Source organism: Spermophilus citellus (assembly GCF_964194105.1).
Source record: "Spermophilus citellus genome assembly, chromosome: 9".
In the NCBI taxonomy this organism is placed as follows: domain Eukaryota; kingdom Metazoa; phylum Chordata; class Mammalia; order Rodentia; family Sciuridae; genus Spermophilus; species Spermophilus citellus.
In genome coordinates this window covers 119,446,503-119,471,708 of record NC_138191.1, presented here as the reverse complement: position 1 = coordinate 119,471,708, position 25,206 = coordinate 119,446,503, and the positions used below count along the sequence as shown (strand labels likewise).

Here is a 25,206-nt window from a genome sequence, read left to right as displayed (position 1 = left end):
AAATTGAAGTTGCTGGTTGGACTGAAACATTTTTAATCCTACTGAATTATTTTGAAGTAAATTACAGAGGTTATATCCTCTTGTCCATAATGCTTCAGTGTATATCCCTAAAAGATATGAACTCTTTCTAACACACATCTCCTGGCAAGATAGCGCTGCTCCCACTGAAGAGTGCAAAGGCCGGCCTTTCTGCCCTGACTGGTACATCTACTCCGCCCACACCCTGCTGAGCAAAGGAGGAAAAGCAAGAGAAGCCTGTGCCCTGGATCACTTGGAACACAGGTACAGGACGGGAAGTTGTGCTCAGGCACATGGCCTGCAACAACAAGCTTGGAAGTTCTGGAGAACCTATTGCTGCTGCTGCTGCTGCGAAGAGATTGCCCAGCATGATGTTGCTCAAGTGGCTGACTTTCCTGGCCCACTGGGGCGTCACCTGGGCTGAACCAGGTAGGGTGTCAGGAATGCCTGTGATGTCTTTGTTTTGTACTGTGAACTTGGATTCCAGCAGGTCCTGGAAGCTGCTCACAGGAAACAAAGTGTTGCTAAAATAGCAAGGTAGGGAGGCTGTGGAGAGAGGCAGCAAGCCAGAAGCCTGAAGATTTTACCTGGGGCCAGGGATAGGATACTGACTTTGTTAATGCCCTCTGTGTGTAAGAGCCTGTGGATTGGTAGAGGTAGGAAAGATTCATGAACTCATTCAAAAAACAATGGTAGAGGGCTGGGGTACAGCTTAGTGGTAGAGTGCTTGCCCAACATGTGCAAGATCCTGGATTTGATTCCCAGCACCACCAAACAAAATAAAGCCAAAAAAATGTTGGTGGTGGGCCTTCTCTGTACCAGGCATTCATTATTCTAGGATCCAGGAAGAAGGCAGAGAGGAAGACAAAGTCCTGGTCCTCACAGATCATTCCTTCACCTGGGAAGAAACAAACAAAAACCCAGATAAACAAATGCATAGTATTCCAGGAGATAAGTGTTGTGGAGAATAAGAAAATAGAATAGGGAGGTAGGGAATGCCGGGGAGGGGAGCATGCACAGAACATCCAAAGAAGAGCTGTCTAAGTGACATTCGCAACGATTCCTGAGGCAGTGAAGGAAAGAGCCATGTGGATGTCAGAACATTCCAGTAAGAGGTCAGAAGATGCACAAGCCCTAAAGTGGATGCATGGGTGATATGCATGAAGAAGAGCAAGGAAGTCAGTGTGGCTGGAGCAGAGCAGACAAAGGGATGACAGGGGACATCATCAGTGCAAAGTGGGTAGAGGCTGGGGCCAGCTCACACGCAACCTTGAGGACAATTTTAAGGACTCAGATCTGCTCAAAATTAAATGGGACATCATTCAAGGGTTTTAAACATAATATGATTTGACTTGGACTGTGATATTGGGAAGAGAGTGTAATGGGTTCAGGGAGTGTGACCAACTTGTCCTGGTTCATCTGAAACTTTCCTCCTTAAAGTCCAGTGCTTTGGGAATTCCCTTGGTCCTGGGCAAACTGAATAGTTTGTCTCCTGCTAAAGGAGAAGCAAGAAAACCCGGGGGGGGGGGGGGGCTGGGGATGTGGCTCAAGCGGTAGCGCGCTCGCCTGGCATGCGTGCGGCCCGGGTTCGATCCTCAGCACCACATACAGACAGGGATGTTGTGTCCGCCGAGAACTAAAAAATAAATATTAAAAATTCTCCCTCTTCTCTCACTCTCTCTTTAAAAAAAAAAGTAAATAAATAAAGGTATTATGTAATCTACAACTAAAATATATAATTATATATATATGCAGGGAGGAGGCCACTGCTGTCATCCAGTAGACGGGGTGGAGCTGGGAGCAGGTGGTAGAAGCAGGGGTGAAGGGAAATGCTCCAATCTGGATAAGATTTGGCTGTCAGATGTCTGGTGCGGTGGTGAATGCCTGTAATCCTAGTGACTTGGAGACTGAGGCAGGAGGATCCCAAATTTGAGATCAGTTTCAGCAACTTAGCGAGAACCTTTCTCAAAATAAAAAATAGGGCTGGAGATGTGACTCAGTGGTTAAGCACCCCTGGGTTAAATCCCCAGTGTCCCCCCAATCAAAAACAAAAAAAAAGAAAAAGCTGTGGGAGAGAAGGAAGGATCGAGGGCGACACCACTGTTTTTTGGCCTCAGCCAATGGAAGGATCTAACTGTCCTTTCTGAGGTGGGGACAACTGAGGTGCAGGACTCAGTTCTTCTGCATCCTGGCTGGAGTTCAAAGGGTCAGTGTCTCCCAAGGAGCTCCTCTGGTCAGTCCACTTTCTTAGACACTCAAGAGTAAAAGAGACCTTGGCAAAGAACTTTGCTGGTGTGACCAGGCATCTGCAGAAGCCAGCAAGGAGAAACACCAGTGTTAGGTGGTCAGGAGGCAAGAGCATAATGCCTGGGAAGGACTGACCTTCAGAAGCTGAGACTTAGAGGTGGAAGGTACCTCTAGGAAAATCCCTGAGAGGACTGTTCCCTGGGTGGGCAACCTGCTTAGGAGAAGGCTAAGAATGACAGTCCTCCTTCTGCCCTGGAGACAGATACCCCAGGACCCTGGGGAGACTTGACACTGCCCGTCTGATTTGTGGTTTGGGAATGATAGAAAGAATCTTCCACTCCCTCACTCTTTCATTTTAAAATATTTTCTTACAAATCCAAATGCCAGGGGCTGGGGATGTGGCTCAAGTGGTAGCACGCTCGCCTGGCATGCGTGCGGCCCGGGTTCGATCCTCAGCACCACATACCAACAAAGATGTTGTGTCTGCCGAGAACTAGAAAATAAATATTAAAAAATTCTCTCTCTCTCTCTCCTCTCTCACTCTCTCTTTAAAAAAAAAAAAAAAAACAAATCCAAATGCCAATAGGCACTTTCACCTCAGCCTAGGGAATCTTCTTCCTCCCTAATTGCACAAAGATATTCATTGTAGCATTGTGTATAATAATAAAAAATTGTCAGCAAGAATAAAATAGCTGAGTAGATTATGGTCTAACCATCTGGTGGAAAGTTTTCAAGACAATACAATGAAACTAAAAACAATAAATAATATTTAGTACAAGTCACCATTAAAATTTCTACATATATTATTTTTGCATCATACTTTCACAACAGCTTTGCGAAGTATTATCATCCCCATTTTACAGACAAGGAAACTGAACTTTAGAAAAATATCTAGCCCAGGGTTACATATCTAAGTGTCTGAATCTGGACATAAACCCAGGCTGTCCAGTTACACTCTGTGTATAACACAATGCTATATAAATACAAGCAAGCCACTAAGGAAAATAGTAAGATTTATTCCAAATCTTTTTTTTTTTTTTTTTTTTTTTGGTACCATGGTTTGAATTGAACTCAGGGGCACTTGACCACTGAGCCACATCCTCATCCCTATTTTGTATTTCACTTAGAGACAGAATCTCACTGAGTTGCTTAGTGCCTTGCTTTTGTTGAGGCTGATTTTGAACTTGCAATCCTCCTGCCTCAGCTTCCCAAGCCAATAGGATTACCAGTGTGTGCCACTGTGCCTGGCAAAAATAGCAAGATTTAACACTTAGTACTTACAATGGGTCAGACTTGATATTAGGCACCTGGCATACACTATCCTTTTGAAACTTATTTGAAAAATAAAAGAAAAAAACTTTTTAATTTATTATTATTATTATTTGATGCAGGGTTTTACTATATTGCCCAGAATGACTTTGAACTCCCGAGCGGAAGCCTTCTGGGTGGCTGGACTTCAGGGGCATACCACCCTGCCCAGCTTCATTTGATTTGGATAGCCTCTGTAAAGTAGGTACTGTTACCCTTATACCCATTTTGCAGATAAGGAGTCCTTGGGAGACATAGCATCTGTCTGAGATAAGTTTTGTATCTTTCTACACATTCTTTTGGAATTTTTTTTTTTTAAAGATGGCATCTTGCTAAGTTGTCCAGGTTGGCCTCAAACTTACGATTCTCTTACTTCAGCCTCCAGAATAACTGGTATTATAGGTGTGTGCCACTGCACCTGACTAGGATAGTAGATTTTTAAAGTATTATCTTCTCTCTCCAAACTTTCTGGGATGTACACATGTCTAATTTTAAAACAAAAGTAATGGGGGCTGGGGATGTGGCTCAAGCGGTAGCGCGCTCGCCTGGCATGCGTGCGGCCCGGGTTCGATCCTCAGCACCACATACCAACGAAGATGTTGTGTCCGCCGAGAACTAAAAAATAAATATTAAAAGTTCTCTCTCTCACTCTCTCTTTAAAAAAAATTTAAAAAAAAATAAAAAAATAAAACAAAAGTAATTTAAAAATAATTCCCTTGCAAGTTTTTTTTTTTCCTCTTCAGATTCCACATCTTCAAGAGAACATTGAAACACCCAATCAGAGAGCAGCCTTCCCTGCTTACCTGAAGCTGGGGCTTCTACCTCTCCCTTCCTTGGCCAAGAGCTCTGGTGGGGGCCAAGCTGCTAGTGCCTTTTCCCCACCACATACCTGTGAAACTTTCCACTTGTTCCTCAGTTTCAAATTGCAGAGAAACAGACAAGTTCTTCCAGTGCAGGTTAGCATGGTAACTGGAAACAGCCTCTCAAGTCTGAGGGAGCAGGACCAGCTGGGGAAGGGGACTGATAGCCCCCAGAGTGTCTGGCCCGAGCCTCTGACTCCTTGTCTAACTTGGGGAGCTGCTGTGAGGGGAGTAATCCAGGTGGCTAGCACAAGTACAGCAAGTGTTGGTTTTGACAAAGGAACCCTGTGTGGCTTATTTTACAGAGAAGGAATCATAATCCAAGTGCTTTGGGATTAATTGCTGAACATCAGTAGCCAAGGACTGAATAAGAATCAGGATCCCTTTGTGGTGTGGGTTATAATATAATAAAAGACAAAGTCATAGTATCTGGGGGGGCCTATAGAGAACCTTGTTCAGTGCTTTCCTCTCACACTGGAGGAGACAAATCAGAGAGAGAGAGAGAGAGAGAGAGAGAGAGAGAGGAGAGAAAGGAGAGAGGGAACAAGGGGAAAAGGGAGAGTGAGAGAGAAAGAAGAAACTGAGGCCCAAAGGCTAGTTTGGCCCAGGGAATGAGCCCTGGCTAGCTTGCTCATCCCATGGCCAGGTGCTCCATAGGAGATAACTCAGCCACACAACCCACCTTTGCTGAGGGCATTCTCATTTTCATCTTCCAGATGAGGAAACTGAGGCTCAGCTAGGGAAATACCTGGCTCAAGTCACCATGACCTATGTGGAGGAGTGTTGAGAGCCACAGAACAAGTCGGATGATGCCTGGCATTTTTGCCAGAAGGAGTGGTTGAGAGGTGACGCCAGCGAGCCATTAAGATGGTGATAATTAAGTGAAGCTGTGTATAATTGCTGTGACTGGATGATGCTGGATTGAAACAGGCTGTGTATTCAGTTGTATATTAGACCCCTGCTGTCCAGCAATAGGGCAGCTCCCACTACTTTTGAGTTCTTGCGGGAGTTCCCGGCAGGTTGAGCTCTCCCAGGGATTCCTGGAGAGTTCGCATTGGTTGGCGAAGTTCTGGTGGAGGGAGTTCCGGTTGGTGTGTGGTGTTCCTGAAAGGGCCCCCGTGGGTGGCGTTTGCGGGAGTTCGGGCAATAAAGGAGTTCCTATTTGAACCTACAAGTGCCTCGTGGCCACTCCGTTATTTTGTGCCCAGCCAGACTGCGGCAGAGGAGGCAGGATTCAAAATAAGATTTCCCTGATTGCAAATTTTATATATACTCTTGCAAAAACAACCCACTGCCCCAAACCGGTGGGTTGGATCCTGCTCTGGTCCTGCCTTGAATACCTATGTGACTGTGAGCCTCTCTTTTGCTATCTATAAAATAGGGATGATAGCAGAGGAAAGATTGTTATAGTTAAGTGATATTGTGCATGTACATGATAAGATGCTGTTAAAGTTTAAAGGGCCACATATAATAGATATAGATATAGGTTGTTAGGTAGATAGATAGATGTAGATACAGACATAGATATAAATATAGGTAATCTCCAAGGTCATATTGACAGCTAATAGCAGAGTACAGTGCACTATGATCATTTCTGTTCTTGAGAAGTTGAGGCAGGAGGATCACAGTTTGAAGCCAGCCTGGGCAATTTAGCAAAAACCTGCCTCAAAAAATAAAAATACTTGGATATGGGGCTGAAGCTGCAGCTTAGCAGTAGCATACTTGCCTGGCATGTGTGAGGCATTGGGTTCAATTCTCAGCACCACATATAAATAAATAAATAATAAAGTTCTATCAACAATTAAAAAAATATGTAAAAAATACTTGGATATAGTTCAGTGATAGGGTGCCCCTGGGTTCAATCCCCAGTGTTGCAAAAAATTAAATAAAAATAAAAAATAAAACCTCATATAAGAGTTTACCGTAAAAGATTTAAGCATTGCAAGTGTGTATAAAGCCTCCTAACTTTAACAAGATACCCAGGTGAGGCATCTGTACAGTGAAGTTTGGGAAGCTCTTTCTAAAAGGTAGTGTTAGAGTACAAAATTCCTTATACCTTCCTGCCTCACTCTTGGACCAGGGGTAATTATAGGTAACAGTATGGTATGTTGGAATTTTATCTCTACAAGCCATTTCTTGTTCATTATTTTATTTGATGCTCACAGGGAACAGGCCAGATATCAACATCCTTGGGCTTGGCAAAGCCAGGTGGCTTGGCTTGTCCAAAGTCCCTTGGGCAATACATGAAAGAGCTTGGATTAGAAACCAGATGACCAGGGTTAGGGATGAAGCTCAGTGATAGAACTTTGTTTAATATCAAGGCCCTGGGTTCGAACCCCAGTATCACAACAGCAACAAACCAACACCCCCCACACACAAACTCCAGAAAGAAAACAGATGGCCACCTCCCACCTGGGTGCTCCCACCCAAGGTCCTGGGGCCCAGGATTTCTCCAACACATGCTAATTAGGGCTTAATTCCTTTGGAGTAGGGCCTGAGCCTTACCACCTGCAGTCAATTCCAAAGAAAACTGTGGTTCCTATTCACTTATGGTATGTGTATTATAACATTCTCCTTCTCGGGCCTCAAGTCAGCCAGAATGACCTCAGCCAGGTGCAGTGGCATGTGCCTATATTCCTAGATACTCAGGAGACTGAGGCAGGAGGATCACTTGAGCCTAGGAGTTGAAGGTCAGCCTGGGTAACATAGTGAGGGAGTGGGGGGATGGGGGCTGAGGGTGTATATCCATGGAAAAGCCCTTGTCTAGCGTGTGCAGGGCCCTGGATTTGATCCCCAGCAACACCACACACACACACACACACACACACACACACACACACACACATATACACACACCAAAAAGAAAGAAGAAAAAGAAAAAATCCCCACTGCACACAATAGTTGCAAGGATACAGTGAGGCAAGCATTTGATGGGCCAGGTGCCTAGCTGACATTCTCCAAGTGCTTCCTGGTTGACTCATCCTGCCCATGGTCTGAGTACATATTGGCACATCTTCCATATTCCAGGCACTGTTCTAGGTGCTCAGGACACAGAAGGGAACAAGACAGGCTCTGTGCTCTCATGAGCTGACACTGTACACTGGAGAATGGATGATGAGCAAGCCAGCAAGATAACTCCATTTTTGAGAGTGCTCCAAAGAAAATAAAACTGGAGAAGGCCATAGCTAGTGACCAGATCAGGGAAGGTTTCTTTGAGGAGGTGACCTTTGGGTTAAGGCCTGAATGAGGAGGAACAAACAACAGATGACAGGGGAAGACTGGGCATGGCTGGGGAAGCCAGGGAAGACGCCCTGTGAAGAGAATGAGCCATGGCTGAGGAGGCAGAACTGGGCTTAGCATCAGATGAGGTCACAGAGATCCAGGCTTCCACAGTGAGGTCACAGGAGCCCAAGGAGGAAGAGCCACCTGCTTGGATCTCTAGCACTCTCTGCGGTTCTTTCCACAATCCTGGCCACCTCTGAAGTCAGGTCTCGGGGGATATGTGCACACACACACACACACCCAACAGAAGGAAGTGCCAGGGAGGCTGGCATGAGTTTCGGTTGTACACACTTGCTAGAAACTGACAACTGAAATGAGTCTCCGTCACCAGTTTTGGAGGTGGGGAAATGTTCACTGTGAGCTGATGTCACATCGGCCAAATTGCTCAGTTTTTGTGGCTAACTGACAAACAGCCTACTTGAAGCAGGGAAATATCTCCTGTCAAGGTCAGGGAAGTGAGGAACCACAAGAAGGACAAAGGCCTCTTGCTGCATCAGCCTGGCCAAACTAGCCTGAGGCTCAGACACAGATGTGACCCACTCAGCATGTGTCCAGTAGCTGTGCCCACCTACTAATTGGAATGGGGCAGTTTGATCTTTTACTCTAGCTTAGTGTTTTGCCCCACTATAGGAACAATTTCAAATACATTAGGGATCACAATATGTGTGAAAGGGTTAAATTCCACCCATTATAAGCAAAGACTCAGTTTGAATTTAAAAAAAAATGCAGACATATGTTGTCAATAAAAAAAGCACATCTAAAATAAAATGGCGGGCTGGGGCTATAGCTCAGTGGTAGAGTGCTTGCCTTGCATGTGTGAGGCACTGGGTTCAATCCTCAGCACCACATAAAAATAAATAAAGATATTGTGTCCATCTACAACTAAAAAAAGGTTTTAAAAAATAAATAAAATGGAATTGTTTTTACTCCCTTAGCAATCATGTCTCTCTGGGAGGGGAGCTGAGCCATAGGCTACCCCCCACCATTGACCATGGGATCTCAGACACATTGGCCTCCAAGCCTTAGTTTCCCTATCTTTAAAACAGGATAATGATCAAAACCTCCCAGGGCTGTGGTGAGGATGACTGTACAGTGTACATGGGAGGGGTAATGATTTGCTTAATCAGTCATTTACACTTTAGTGTGAACAAGTTTCAGATCCTTTTCTGAAGGTTTAGATCAGTAGAGGTGGGCAAGAGCTCAAGAAGATCCAGGAGGAAAAGTCAAGAGAGTCAGGGGCCTGTCCTGGAATCACATGGAATATCCTGTGGCTTGGGTGAGGTCCTGGCCATCCAGCCCTGAAACCAACAGAAGCAGCCCAGACTCGGGTGAGAGATGTTGACTATGTGCTGTGAGTGATCCAGGAAGTGGAGGAGGAAGAGACAGCAGAAAAGTGAGGATATCTTAGCCTTCACCCTAATCTTAGCCTTCACCCTAATCTTAGCTAGAAACACAGGATTTAGGGAACGGGCCAAACCTGTTCAATCCTCCTTCAATAAGCAGTCATTAAAGCTGCTCAGTCTGGGTACACATGAGAAGTCCACTTTGTTTGACCTGTTCTTGGGATTCCTTTCTCCATATGATGTCAAGAATATTTTTGTCATTTCAACTTCCCTTGGTTTGGAGCTGGGTGTAAAGGGAGTAAAAACAATGTTTACTCCCTTTTGTTAAGGGAGTAAAAACAATGCCATTTTATTTATTTTTTAAATCCTTATTTTAGTTGTAGATGGACGAAATATCTTTATTTATTTTTATGTGATGCCGAGGATTGAACCCATGTCAGTGAACAGGACCACTCCCAGCTGCTTGAGCTGCCACCCTGAATCCAGAATTACTGTGGGTTCACCCACACCGGAAACTTAGCCCACACTGAAATCACCTTCCTTCTTCTCTGATCTAGTACTCGAAGACTTTGTTGCTGCCCATATCCCATGGGGTTTTTGCTGGTGTTCATTAGTTAGATCTTCCAACTCATTTGGGGTACAAGTTTCCTCCAGTAAAAATTTTTGTATGTATTCCACTGGCAGATGACAGAATCTGGCTATAGCAATGGGCTCAGAGAGTGACCTTGCTTGCCTGGAGTCATACAGCCCATAAATGGCTCCAGAGCCTGAGCACTAACCTCTATTCACTCTTGCCTTTGCCTGAAAACCAGCACCCTAGTCTGAGCATCTTGAGGGTCATGAAGCCCTATCCCCCATACGGCCACTATGGATGCTGGGGTGGGCAATAGAAAGGGTCTTGCCAAGGGGCACAGGTCAGGGATGGAGGAAGCCTTTTCTCTGCTCAATGCCATCCTGGTCAAAGCCCGGCTGTTGGGCCCTCCTTCTTAAACCTGGGTTCCCAGAGAAGGCCTCTGTCCACCAGTACAGCATGCCCGCCCCAGCCCAGCTTCCTCTGGACTTCTTTCCCATCCAAGCTCATGAAGGGATCAGCATTGAGGGAAGGTCTCTTTTCCTCTGCAGGGAAGTTCTGGCACATCTCTGACCTGCACCTCGACCCCAACTACACAGTATCCAAAGACCCCCTCCGGGTGTGCCCATCAGCGGGCTCCCAGCCGGTGCCCAATGCAGGCCCCTGGGGTGACTACCTCTGTGATTCTCCTTGGGTCCTCATCAATTCCTCCATCTACGCCATGAAGGAGATAGAGCCGGAGCCAGACTTCATTCTCTGGACGGGGTAAGAGCAGTCATGACAGAACGCCCCTTCATGGGGCACCTTCCAACTGGGTCCCTTGTCCTCATATTCTCTTTTAGTTCTCCCATCAGTCCTGTTTCAAGAACTTAAGTAATTTGGCCAAGGGATCCTGGCTGATTCCAAAGACTGCCCTCAACCTCTGTGTTCTGGTCCCAGTGGATCACAGCCTTCACTGGAGCTGGGGACAGGGATATAGCCCATCTGGGCGCCTGAAGAACTCAGGTTTTAAGCTCGGGAGGGATAAGAGAGCTACTCCCTTTGTGTTTTAGGGACTCTAAGCCTGAGAGACCCAAATCCAGGGAAGGAAGAAGGGATGAGGATTGAAAGTGGTCCAGCTTCGGGGCCAAGTGTTCTGGTCAGCTGCATGCCACCCCTGGGCTTCCTGGTGGCCCTAGAGTACTTGCGGGTCAGGGTACTACTTGTTTTGGGGTGAGCTGGAGGGGTGATTCCCCTCAGCCACAGAGACTCTCTTTCTGTTACTCCGACAAGGATGCAGCTGTAAGACCATCAACTTTCCTGGGTACTTGTCCTCCTCCTCACTCAAGGGCTCCCCATGCCCTTGCCCACTCCCTCATTTGGTGGGTCAACCTGTCACTTGCCCTGGGGTAGACACTGGGGATTGGGGATGGCAAGCACAGACTTGCCTTCAAGGAGCTCACAGTCTTGCAGGAAATGCAAAGAAGCCTCCATTTATCACAACACCCCAGTGAGGAGAGAGGGTCACCTGGGGCCTATGGGAGCTTCACAGGACACTTGACCCATGTGGTAGGATTGGAGAGGACATCTTACAACAAGTGGTGAACCAGGGGAGCTGGGGAGAAGGGCTGGAGGGAGCTCAGACTTAGTGTTCATCTGCCAGCTTCCATGGACACTTCTGGAGGGCAAGATGAAGCCCACAATGCCCCTGGCTGTCCTCATTTATAAAGAAGTTTACTTCTCTGAGAGAGCTGCAAACCCTTGCAGAACAGCCCATGGAAATTGGATTTGTCTTCTGTGAGACAAAATAAAGGTATTGTGTCCATCTATAACTAAAAAAAAAAATAATAATAAATAAATAAAAATAAAAAGGGCTGGGGATGTGGCTCAGTGGTTAAGTACCACTGGGTTCAATCCCCAGGACCAAAAAAAAGAAAAAAAAATCCAGCATAAATGATTCCATGTCATTCCTGGCCTGTCCCCAAGGGTTTGTCAGGACTAACAGCAATTTTTACTGCCTTAATGAGGATATCAGAGACATGGTAGGATGTATTATGTATGAGCATAGCCCCTGGGTATTATGTGTGAGCATAGCCAGGCTGACTGCATTCAAATCTTGGCCCCTCACTTTCTAGCTTATGCACTTAGGTACAATTTCTAACCTTTTTGTTCCTTGTTTCTTTATCTGTCAAATGGGCCTAACAATAGAACCTATGTTGTAAGGTTATTATGAGGAACAAATGAATAGATATGGCTATTGTATTAGTCTGTTTTATGTTGCTATAACAAAATACCCAAGATTTGGTACTTTATAAGGAAAAGAAATTTATTTAGCTCACAGTTGTAAAGATTCAAGAGTGTCATACTGGCATCTGCTCAGCTCTGGTGAAGGCCTTCTGGCTACATCACAACATGGTGATGACATCAGGGTGGGAACACATGTGAGAGTGGCAGTCACATGAAAAGACAGGAAACCAGAGAGACCAGGAACCAAGCTCGCTTTTTTATTTTTTTGTTATTGGGGGACTGAACCCAGGGCACTTTACTCTGCGCTACATCCCTATACCTTTTTATTCTGCATTTTGGGACAGAGTCTTGCTAAGTTGCTGAAGCTGGCCTTGAACTTGCAATTCTCCCTCAGCCTCCCATGTTGCTGGAATTGTAGACATGTGTCACCAACTGGCAAGCTCACTTTTTTTTTTTTTTTAATAACAACCCACTCTGGCAGGAACTGGGGTCCTGCAAGAACTACATTAATACCTCCTGAGGGCGCACACCCATGACTTAATTATCTTGCAGTAGGGCTCCCAATCTCTTAAAGGCTCTACCACCCCTCAACATTACCACACCGAGAACCAAGTTTCCAGCACACGAATCTTTGGGGGACACACTCAAACCATATCCAAACTAAGCACAAACCCAGTACAGTAGAGCACTCCGGTAATCCCAGAGCCTCAGGGAGCTGAGGCAGGAGGATCACAAGTTCAAGGCCAAGTTCAGCAACTTAGTAAGGCCCCTAAGCAATTTAGCAAGACCCTGTGTCAAAGTAAAGAATAAAAAGGGCGGGGCTGGGGTTGTAGTTCAGTGGTAGAATGCTTGCCTAGCCCATGTGAGGCACTGAGTTCAAGCCTCAGCACCGCATAAAATAAATAAATAAACAAATAATAAATACATAAAATAAAGGTATTGTGTCCATCTATAACTAAAAAAAATTTTAAAAATAAAAATAAAAAGGGCTGGGGATGTGGCTCAGTGGTTAAGTACCACTGGGTTCAATCCCCAGTACCAAAAAAAGAAAAGAACCCACCATAAATTAAGCCAGCTGTGAGCTCTTAGTAGCAACAGTAGCATTAGTGGTTAGCATTAAGCTAATGAACTTCCCTGGGTGAGAACCTGGACAGCCATTGCCTCACTGTTCGGTCTAGCCAAGAGGCCTCAGGATATAGATTGTCTGGATTACCCTGCCTCCTGCTACCCTCCCGGAACTCTGCCTGTCACCATTCTCCTTCCTTCTCCCCTCACCCTGCTGAGATTTTTAGGTGAAGCCAAGAATTTAGGTCAGTTGAATGGGGGACAAAATGGCCTCGGCTTGCCCTAGAGAAGATCTGAACCCTGCACAAAACAGAGATGCAAACATGTTTCTGCAACGATGTGATTCAGCCAATGGGGGCCCTCACCAGAAACTGCACCAGACTGTTTGGACCACCAGTCTCCAAAACTATGAGCTAAATAAACCTCTTTTCTTTAGAAAGTAATAATGCTAATAACTAATATTAATGACAACCTAACAGATGCTGTTAATACATTATGTATGTTATACATACACATGTGTGTGTGTGTGTGTGTGTGTATATTTTTTCATCTCTATTGAAGTCTCAACAATACTCTGAGTTGGTGCCTATTATCCCCTGTTTTAGAGATGAGCTAGGCTGGAATTGTAGCTCAGTGGTAGAATGCTTGCCTGGCACACGTGAGGCACTGGGTTCAAACCTCAGCACCAAACAAACAAATAAATAAATAAATAAAGATGAGCTAATAGAGGCTCAGAGAGGTTAAGAACCAGGCCAGGGACCTACAGCAGGCAAATGGCAGAGCCCATGTTAGAACGCTTATCTGTCTCTGCTCCAGCCTGACCATTCCCCTTCATGTGGATATGTGAAGCCCAGTTCCACAACTTTCTTCTCACTGCAGTGTTGTCCCTTCCTCTTCTTTTGTCCCTTTCTGCGTTTCCTACCCCCACTGTCTCTGTGGTGTTTTTCAGTGATGACACGCCTCACGTGCCCAATGAGAGGCTGGGAGAGGCAGCTGTGCTGGAAATTGTGGAGCGCCTGACCAGCCTCCTCAGGGAGGTCTTTCCAGGTAAGACTCTGCCATTGATTGGTCCCTGAACTCCAGATAGTGCCCGGCACAGGGGCACAACAGCAGCAGCGAGGCTTTTCTCTTCTGACCATGATGGCTGCTGCCCAGGTCCTGTGCCAGGTGCTTCACAGTGACCATTTCTTACCTTCTGCACAATCCTGCAAGGGACGCGGAAGGAGATGCCTGTGTTTTACTACCTTCTGCTCCTTCTTTTTTTTTTTTTTTAAATAATTAACCAAGGGGCTGGGGATGTGGCTCAAGCGGTAGCGCGCTCGCCTGGCATGCGTGCGGCCGGGGTTCGATCCTCAGCACCACATACCAACAAAGATGTTGTGTCTGCCGAGAACTGAAAAATAAATATTAAAAATAAAAAATTCTCTTCTCTCTCTCTCCCCCTCTCTCACTCTCTCTTTAAAAAAAAATAATAATTAACCAAAGTGTCTTCTTTATACACTTTATTTTTTTTTAAGAGAGAGTGAGAGAGGGGGAGAGAGAGAGAGAGAATTTTTAGTATTTATTTTTTAGTTCTCGGCGGACACAACATCTTTGTTGGTATGTGGTGCTGAGGATCGAACCCGGGCCGCACGCATGCCAGGCGAGCGCGCTACCGCTTGAGCCACATCCCCAGCCCCCTTCTGCTCCTTCTTTGTGAACACTAGACTCAAACCTTTCTCATTTGTCTACAGTTTTGTGGTGTCTTTGGGTAAACATCATGTGGCTTACACACATGTCCTACTGTGTCCCTGGAGTTGGCATTTGCTGTCTTCAAACCATCCAGGCTGCCAAGGCCTCTGGGAAAAGCTGATTTCTAGCCAAGGTGCTGTCTGTGTGCTTTCAAGGCCTTGTGAGCCTGGCAGAACAGACAGGGATGGAGATGGAGTGAGGCAATGACTTTGGGGCACATAACAGGGAGGAGAGGGTCTATGCCCCATCTCATGTTGAATATGTGTGTCAGGGACTCTGCCAAATGCAAGGTCCTGGGGCCTGAATCAAGTCCACAGGCTGCCAGCTGGGGATTTGAGATAGCTGCCTACACCCTCTTCAGTTCTAGTACAGCTGCTCCTTCTAAAAGTCTTAGTCATGGGTCCCCAGAATCCAGATATGGAACAATGATAATAAAAATAAGTAACAGTTGCATTAATAACTGAGCCAAGTGTCCACACTGAGAATTTCACATCTTAGCTCATTCATTGTCATGATAGTCCCAGAGAGGGAAGCTCTTACCTGTTTACCTTTACTACTGAGCCTTTGGGTCAAGTCCACTGGTCAAGGTCATGTGGCAAGGGTGAGGCCCTAAGTCCTAATCTGAACTCTGTTTTTATCATCACTCCCTCTGCCTCCTCCCCTTAACATAAAACTACTAGGTCAAAGAGATGCCTGGAAGCTTCCAGCTTATTTAACTCAACCTCTTCCAGTTTATTTAACTCATGCCCAAACCAGATGCATTTGGGCTTATTTATCTTCCAGCAGATGTTACTACTTAGGATCAAACCAGGACATCCTCCTCACCCAGCAATAGGTACTATTACGCCCAATCATACATAGGGAACATTATGGCTCCGAGCTAGTCACTTTCTAGGGAAGAATTCACATTCAGGTCCAATTTGAGCCTCTTTCCTCTGCTCCACGTGGAACTTCTATAATAGAAGTGAAATAATGAATAAGAAAATTTTTGACTCTGATTTAACACACAAATATAAATGATAAGATTTTGTAGTCTATGTCACCCTGGCACATTTATTAAATTTCCTAATATCTAAGATGTCACTGACTAAGTGATATGTCATTATTTTATGTATGGCCAAGAAGACAATGCTACCAGTTGAGAATGGCATAGTGCTTTCTCATGACCATCATGGGAAGACACAACACACTTTTAGAGATATTAAAATGAGACCAAAATGGAAGAGAAGAAATGAAACATTATCTTATTGGAGAATTATAATAACAGAGGCCAAACAGAACACCCCCATTTTAAATAAGTAAGGTCAAACAATTTGTTCGAGGGAAAGTAAGGGTTCTGGAACTGTAGCTCAGTGGTAAAGCACTTGTCTAGCATGTACCGAGCCCTGGGATCAATCTCTAGCACCCCAAAAATTATTTTTAAAAAAGAGGAGGAAAGGACACAGTTAGAGATTTCGTGTTCTATATCACCTGTATGACCACCAGTCACTGAGGACACTGGCCCTGCCTTGCTAGCATGCAGGTTTTTTTGTGTTGTTTTTTTTTTAATTTTTTTAACATTTTTTTATTTTTAGTTTTTGGCAGACACAACATCTTTGTTTGTATGTGGTGCAGAGGATCGAACCCAGGCCGCACACATGCCAGGCGAGCGTGCTACCGCTTGAGCCACATCCCCAGTCCCATAGCATGCAGGTTTATAAAATTAAAAACAACAACAAAAACCAGAACCTAATTCTTACTCTGCCACATTCTGACTGGGTAATCTCATCTAGACTCTGTTTTCTTCCTGTGAATAAAAGAGAACACTGGGACCTGTCTCTGCCCCCTGGGTTGTTATGGTGATGAAAAAAGGTAACCCATTTACTCATTTGATCAATCAACAAATATTTATTGAGCACATACTATGAGTGAGACACCACTATAGGGGCTGGGGATAGGACAATAAACAAGATACCAGGTCATGCCCTTGATGGAGCCATCATGTCCAGTTGTGCCAGGGCAGTGGGGTAGGTTGCTGAAAGGCCATATGAAGTCTTGCAAGACATGCAATTTGTTGGGGGAAAGTTTACAAGAGATGAGTGACTGCTCCAAGGAAGTTCAGAGGCGACAGGCTGTCAGATAGCACCTCCTCCCTCAGGGCACTTGGTCAAGCAGCGCCTCCTCTCCCCTGTGGCATTTGTCCAGTGTCCTGTCTGGCTGAATGACACAGATCCTTTCCACAGTACTCTCAGTTCTGCACCTGTCCCACTCAGAGAGGAGTTTTATATGTTGGGCTGCAGAAGCAGTGACATCATCAGCATTAGCTTAGTTCGCCTGTCTGATCAGCATCCTCAGGGGCAACTGTCCTGATGTAAGTGCAAAAAAGCTTTCTACAGCTTTCTACTGAGTGCCCTAGTCCCCAGTGTGTGTAAGAGAAAGCCAGTGTCCTTCAAGATATATGTATCTGAAACTTCTGGCTGAGGCTTCCCGTCATTGTTCCCTTAACTTGGCTAGGTTCTTGGGAATAGAAAGGGAGCATTGAGGGACATGATGTTTCACTGTTGCCTTTTTATTTAGGGATGATACAGGACCTTATGTTTGCAAGGAACCTGGAACTTGGCAGGAGTTAAAAAAAAATTGAAGAGATTCCTTCCCTTCTCATCTGCCTTTGGGACTCTGGAGTTTGTGCTTTTTCTTAAAATAATTCTTGCCTTTTATTCCTTCACTTTTTTTTTTTTTTTTTTTTTTTTTTGCAGAGCTGGGGATTGAATCCAGGGCCTTGAGCATGGTAGGCAAATGCTCTACCACTGAGCTGCACCCGCAGCCCTTCCCAGGATTCTTAGTGGCTGTTGGCATGTACTTTATAGAGCCGCTTCCAGGCAGTTAGGATAAACCATTAAACAACCTCCTCCTGATGCAGAGCTCTTTGCATTTCCAGATCTTGTAGGTTATACATGACAATGGGTTTGTTAGAGGCATTTCCCAGCCTGGAATTGAAGACTTCTGTTTCTCACGGTGATTCAAGGTCACTCCCTGGGATGTATCAAACTTGTATATGAGCAAGGCCCATGTCTCTGAGAACAAGAGGGTCTCCCCCTACCCCTTCTCTTTCTAGAGGAGTTTTTATTCATTATCAAATATTTGTTGTGCACCTACTGTGTGTCAGACATAGAGCCTAAAATAAAATAAAAGCAGTAGTAAGGCTGTTAACAAGGAGGAAATAAGTCCGCTGAGCTCTTCTATACCTACTGTACATATTCACAGGCCAATTCCTCAGGGAGGCATCCCCTAATCCCCTACTTTCAGACCTTCATTATCACTCCCATAGCAAGTAACCTGCCCCCCCCAACCCTTTTTAAACAGCGCTCATACCTCTAATTACTCAGTACCTAGTAACTTACTGTGCTGCAGATCCTCTGGGACTTCGAGTGAGAACCTGGTTCCCAGATCTATGCATTGACACATAGTAGGTGCTTAATAAAAATTTGTTGACTTCATGAATGTGGGAAATTTCTAAGTCCTCCCAGAGTGAATGAGGCTGCTCCCCTAACAGTAAGATGGATCTGGAATCGACAAGGTATCAAGTGGCTGCTGATGATAATGAATTATTTAGACCCTCCCACTTTCCCCTTATCATCTGGGGCCTCCTTTATGACCAGAAAATTTTCTGCTGGGAATGGGTTTAGGGGCTGGGATCAGGCAACTCACTGCTCTTCCTTCCCAGACTTGATCAAAGTTCAGCCAGATTTTATCAAATGTGTTTTTTTTAATACTTATTTTTGTGTTTTCTTCATCTGTTATTGTTCTTTCCCATCAGCTCCAATGGCCAGTAGTCAACTGAAAATGGCTAACTCCATCAAGTCTTTTACATATTTAAAAAAAATTTTTGTAGTTGTAGATGGACAGAATGCCTTTATTTTATTTGTTTATTTTTATGTGGTGCTGAGGTTGGAACCCAGTGCCTCACACATGCTAGGCAAGTGCTCTGCCACTGAGCTACAGCCCCAGCCCTCTTTTGCATATTGTAAAAATATTTCTTCCTTTCCTCCCAGACACTAAAGTCTACGCAGCTTTGGGAAATCATGACTTTCACCCTAAAAACCAGTTCCCAGCACAGAGCAACAACATCTACAATCACGTAGCAGAATTATGGAGACCATGGCTTAGTAACGAATCCGTTACTCTCTTCAAAGAAGGTACAAAAGCCATTTGCTACTGTAAGGATCACTTACTGTATGATCTAATTTCATCTTCACAACAATTCCTTGAAATAGGTACTGATTTTATCCTTATTTTACAGATTAGGAGATTGAGGCCTGAAAGTATCAAATCACTTGATTGAGGTTGCACAGCTTAGCAAAGGCAAGCTTGAGAGCAGAATCCAGGACAGACTCCAAAGTTTGCGCTTTTAACCTCACAGTATTAATGATGATCATAAGCCAATAGATATTCAGCATTTACTGTATGCCAGCGTCTCTTAAGCATAGTTCTAAAATCTTCACAGCAACCCTAGGAAGGAGCTGACCTTCAGCTCAACCTGGTTTGACCCTTGCCACCATTGACATTGTGGCCTGGATGATTCTTTCTTATAGAGGGCCATCCTCTGTGAGAGTATTGTAGAGTATTTAGCCTCAACCCTGGCCTCTACTCACTAGATGCCACTCACACACCAGTTGTGACAACTAAAAATTTCTCTGAACATTGTCAAATGTTCCCTGGGTCAAAACTTTCCTGGATGAGAACCACTGGTCCAGAGACCCAGCCAGCCCCAGGGGTGCCTGACCCTTTTCTTCCCTTTCCTCTGTCTCTGGCTGCTGGGACTCCCCATGGGTCTAAACCAACCACAAGTCTGCAGCGCAGAAGCCCATTGCTTTAGTCTGAACAGGTCAGCTCCTGGAACAGATAGCTGAGTGGAGGAGGGTCAACAATGGATCCGGGGGCTGGGGATGTGGCTCAAGCGGTAGCGCGCTCGCCTGGCATGCGTGCGGCCAGGGTTCGATCCTCAGCACCACATACCAACAAAGATGTTGTGTCCGCCGAGAACTAAAAAATAAATATTAAAAATTCTCTCTCTTAAAAAAAAAAACAATGGATCCGAATGGCAAACACATTATTATTATTCCCATTAGAAGATGAGGAAATTAAGGCATAGAGAGGTGAAGTAACTTTCTCAAGTTGCACAGCTAATGAATGACAGAGCCCCTGGTCTTACTCCTCGCTGCCCCTTGTAGGGGAAAGGTGGGAAGGAGAAGGTGGGAGAGTGAGGTGGAATCGGGCAGGAGCCCCCTTCAGGTTCTCCCTGGCTGTGACATCCTAGGTGCCTTCTATTCTGAGAAGTTGCCAGGTCCGAGCAGGGCGGGGCGAATCGTGGTCCTTAACACCAACCTGTACTACAGCAACAATGAGCAGACAGCTGGCATGGCTGACCCGGGCCTGCAGTTCCAGTGGCTGGAAGATGTGCTGACCAATGCGTCCCAGGCTGGGGAGATGGTGAGTGCTCCTGCTTTTTCCTCCCTCTCTTCTGGGTTACTTCCTGAACAAGTTTCCCACTTGGCACAAACTCATCTGCCCACACTGAGATGCACACATCTTAGAAGGGGCCGCTTCTACTCCCACAACAGCCCTGTGGGCTAGGAGGGTCCTGGGTCCTGGAGCCTGTGTAGATGAAGACCTTGAGGCCCACGGGAACAGTGATGGTCCCAAGTCACCCAGTAAATGATGGAGCGGAGGTAGAACCCCAGTCTCTAGACCCCAAGTTCAGAGCTCTTTCTACTGCTACTACACCACCCTGGCCACCTGTACTGTGCACTAGATCTCAGGGGGATGCCCTGGCCTTGAGATATGTCCATCTAGTCTGCTGGGATGGCACCTCAAGGACTGGCACAGTGTCTCATGTGCCTGAGTTCTTGCATTGCCCAGAATGTCCCAGGAGGGTATCACAGCTGGTGCTCATGAGGCCAAGCTCAGTGCTTTTTATGGATGATCTCATTTAACTCTGAAAACTCCACCAGGTAGCTGCTATTCCAGATGAGAGACAGCTGACACTCAGAGAGTGACACAGCTGGTGTCCAAGCAGCAGTTTGACTCCAAAGCTCATGTTCTTAATCCTGTCCCCTGTTCTGTCTCATGCAAAGGTGGCCGAGTAGCCAGGGATTATTAACCAAGTGACTCAGGGAGTGTAAGACATGAACATACATGGCTCAAGCTCTCTGAGAAGACTAGTCTTAAAAGGAACAGGAAGGCTTCATGGAGGAGGTGATTTTGGAGCAATGTTCGGAAGTAAGGGTAGGATTTATAGAAAACAAAAAGGGTTCTCCAGTTGGCATGCATAGCATGGACAAAGACACAGAGGTGGGAAGGCATGTGGCACACCTGTTTTGGGGTATAGAGCAAATGTCAGGGGAGAGAATGGAGGAATGTCAGGGACGAGATTCTTGTGAGCTGCCCACCTGCCTTTGGGGGAGATGGGCAGTTTTTTTAATATTTATTTTTTTGTTTTAGATGGACACAATATTTTATTTTCATGTGGTGCTGAGGATCAAACCCAGTGCCTCACACATGCCAGGCAAGCGCTCTACCATTTGAGCCACATCCCAAGCCCCGAGATGGGCAGTTTTAAGAGGTAGAAATGAGGATCCGGAGAGAACATCTCTGTCCCGGACACCTCTTCCTTGCAGGTGTACATTATTGGCCACGTGCCCCCGGGCTTCTTTGAGAAGACACGGAACAAGCCGTGGTTCCGGGAAGACTTCAATGAGGAGTACCTGAAGGTGGTCCGGAAGCACCATAGAGTCATAGCAGGGCAGTTCTTTGGGCACCACCATACTGACAGCTTCCGGATGTTCTATGATGATGCAGGTACTCGATCTGGAGGGCAAATGCCAGCATGCCCCCCTCCTTCTCTCACCAACCTCTCTCAGTCCCATTTTCTCTCTCCTAAAAGGTGCCCCCATAAGCGTCATGTTTCTCACACCTGGGGTCACCCCGTGGAAAACCACATTACCCGGAGTCGTCAACGGGGCCAATAATCCAGGCATCCGCGTGTTGGAGTATGACCGAGCCACACTGAAGCTGCAGGTCAGGGGCCCTGGGTCTGCTGGGACCAGAGGAGGAGGGTGGGAGAGATTCCTTAACTCTCAGCCAGCCTGCTTACCTGCTGCTGACCCTTGAGCCTCAGGAAGGTCAAGCTACTTCCACTCTTCTCAGGATCAGGTTCAGAACCCTGGAGCTGCCTGCCACTAAAGCAGGTCAGTTCTTCCCCAAATCCCCCTTCGTCCAGGATGGTTGCCATAGCCTCCTTCCCTGTATTCCTGCCTCCCACCCTGACCTGCATGCAATAACCCATCCACTACACAAAAAGAAGGGATTCATGTCTCTGAAGCACTGCTTTCATCCACATGAGTGGGATGCCTTGGTGCAAGCCTGATATCCCAGCAACTTGGGAGGCTGAGAGAGGAAGATAGCAAGTTCGAGGCCAGCCTTGGCAATTTAGTGAGGCCCTAAGCAACTTAACAAGACCCTGTCTCAGACATAAAAAGTGCTGGGGATGTAGCTCAATGGTAAAGTGCTTCAGCGTTCAAGCAATCCCAGTAACAAAAACAAACAAGAGGGCTGGGGATGTGGCTCAAGCGGTAGCGCGCTCTCCTGGCATGCGTGTGGCCCGGGTTCGATCCTCAGCACCACATACCAACAAAGATGTTGTGTCCGCCGAGAACTAAAAATAAATATTAAAAATTCTCTCTCTCTCTCTCTCTCTCTCTCTCTCTCTCTCTCTCTCTCTCCTCTCTCACTCTCTCTTAAAAAAAACAAACAAACAAACAAACAAGAAACTCTCCAAATGGCATTCCAATGCCCTCAAGACAAAGTTGGATCTCCTTGGCTTGGTATTTGCCCACTTCTTCCCTAATACTGAGTAGGCTCTAGGCCCTAACTTGTCAAACAAGCCCTCACCGCCTAAGATGGCTATGATTGTTGAAATGCCAAAGAAATACTATTCCTTCATCTGTTCAACAAAATGTTGAACATGAAGCCTCTGTGATATGTCTTGTTCTGGCTCAGGAGATGCATATGACAGCTAAACAAGCTTGCTGCCCTTTTAGACCTGCTGTTCTGACAGGAGAGAGATAATAAATGAATAGGTTAAAATTGAGTAGGGACAGAGAGTAGAGCCAGGAAGAAAAAACGGAAGGAGGAGAAGGTTAGTGATGGTAAAGGGTTTTGTGTGCTCTTAGGAGGAAAGGGTCACAGGTAAGGTGACATTTGGGTTCTGAATCAATTGAGAGATTGAGCCAGGTGGACATCTTGGGAAGACAAAGGGAACAGCAAGTGAGAGGCCCTGGGGTGGGAACGTGCTGGGCGCATTAGGGGAAGAGCCCAGGGTGGCCACAGTGGAAGGCACAGGGCAGAGTGGAAGGGGTGAGGCCAGGTCATGCAGGGCACAAGGAAGACTCTGAATTGGGAGGGTTTGGGACAGAGCAAAAAAATATTCTGATACAGTTTTACAGAATCACCACGTGTGCTGTGCCAAGAACAGGTCACCAGGGCCAAGGGGAGAAGTAGAGGGGCAGTTAGGACATAAGTGTCACAGAAACCAACTGCAAGATGATGGTGGTTTGGGCCAGGATGGTGGAAGGGCACTGGTGAGAAGTGTCTGATCCTGTAGGTAGTTTGGAAGCAGAGTAGCTAGAATTTGCTAGTGGACTGGTGTGGGATATGGGGCGTGTCAGAGACGAATGGAGGATTCTGAGGCATTTGGCCTGAGCACTGAGAAGATGAGGTTTCTGGTTACTGAGACAGGGTGACTGCAGGAAGGTGAGTTTTCAGAGGGAAGATCCAGTTTGGCATCCAAGTAGAAATGGCTGGGAGAAGCCAGGCATGGAGGCAACTGTCTGTAATTCCAGTGACTTGGGAGGTTGAGGCAGGAGGAACATAAGTTTGAGGCCAGCCTGGGCAAACTGATGAGACCTTGTCTCAAAAATAAAAAAAATAAAAAAGGAAGGAAAAAGCTAGTTGGAGGAGGGCATTTACAGTCAGGGACAGGATGAAACCATTTAGGTTCTTGATTCTCCTGTAGAGAAAGAAGCCTGAGGAATTTTAGAGTGTGGCTTGGGGCTAGGGTATAGCTTAGTGGTAGAGCACTTCCTAGCATGTGCGAGGCCCTGGGTTTCATCCCCAGCAGTGTAGCCTGTTGTCCACGTTGGCATTTAGCTTCTCCTTTTTTTTTTTTTTTTTTTTTTTTTAAAAAAAAGAGAGAGTGAGAGAGAGAGAGAGAGAGAGAGAGAGAGAGAATTTTTAATATTTATTTTTTAGTTCTCGGCAGACACAACATCTTTGTTGGTATGTGGTGCTGAGGATCGAACCCCGGCCGCACCCATGCCAGGCGAGCGCGCTACCGCTTGAGCCACATCCCCAGCCCTTAGCTTCTCCTTTTGAAAGTACAAGTGATAATGTAATGTTCCCAGCTTGTCAGCTCTCATCCATATATGACAGATCTTTGGTGGCCACAAATTTAACTGGAAATGGTCTAGGACCTTTCAGATTCTAGATCTGAAGATGCTTCTGAGTCTTGTTTGAATGTATTCTACATCCCTATCAACTACGGTTCTATAACCTCTGTCAACTGGCTACTCCCTTATAGAACAGAAAATGCAGTCGGGTAAACAACCTGGGTCCCAATTCTACCCATGCCACTATATGACCCTGGTCAAGTGAATTAACTTCTTTAGGCCTTCCATTGCCTCATTAGTAAAATGGGGGTAATAAACCCAGTTTACCTCATCAGAGGATGTCTGCCAAGCATACCTGGTAGGTGGCTACACATTCACTAATAGCAGTCATTATTACGACTATAAAGAATCTAGGGGTAAATGCAAGGTATAGAATTAGGGGTGCAACTAAACAACTGCTCACCTGACCCTGTGCCCGCTCTTCAGGACATGGTGACCTACTTCATGAACCTAAGCCTGGCGAACTCGCAGGAAAGCCCACGCTGGGAGCTCGAGTACCGGCTGACTGAGGCCTATGAGGTGCCAGATGCAGGCGCCCGCTCCATGCACGCTGCTCTGACCCGCATTGCCACCAACCAGGGCACATTGCAGCGCTACTATGTCTACAACTCAGTCAGCTACGACTTGGCACCCTGTGGTGAGCCTTGCCGCACAGAGCACGTGTGTGCCATCCAACAGGTTGCCTTTGAGGCCTATGCCACCTGCCTACAGGCTTTCGCCACTGTGCCTGCGCCCCTGCTGCCGCTCCTGCTGGCATCATATCTGGGCCTGCACGCACTGTTAGCACGGTGACTTTAGTTGTCCCCGTGCTTAGCTCGCCTTCCTCCTGGCAAATTGGAGCAGCATCACCCCCTCGAGACCTGGACTTCACCCCCATTTCCCCGCATGAGAGGGGAGTAAACTAGACTGGGACTGCCGGATCAAGAAAACGAAGCCCCAAAGACTCCTCCAGAAGCACATTTCTTTAAAGTTTCATGTCTTATCCACAAAACAATGCTCATGGTGCATTTTATTCTGTACATTATTCCTTTTAATATGTAAATGATGTTTAAAGTGGGTCACTTGCAGTT

At 46.1% G+C, this 25,206-nt stretch overlaps 1 protein-coding gene across 1 annotated transcript; it reads left to right on the top strand.

Moving 5' to 3' along the window:
• Positions 1-371: 371 nt before the first annotated feature.
• On the top strand, positions 372-24,928 carry SMPDL3B (sphingomyelin phosphodiesterase acid like 3B; the record flags this gene model as incomplete). The annotated part of the gene is made up of 8 exons (XM_081307555.1): positions 372-447; positions 10,181-10,394; positions 13,870-13,967; positions 18,683-18,826; positions 19,948-20,120; positions 21,308-21,488; positions 21,574-21,707; positions 24,563-24,928. Exons 1-8 carry the CDS (start codon positions 387-389, stop codon positions 24,926-24,928), a joined length of 1,371 nt encoding a protein of 456 aa, XP_081163681.1. The 5' UTR covers positions 372-386.
• Between the last annotated feature and the right edge of the window lie 278 nt (positions 24,929-25,206).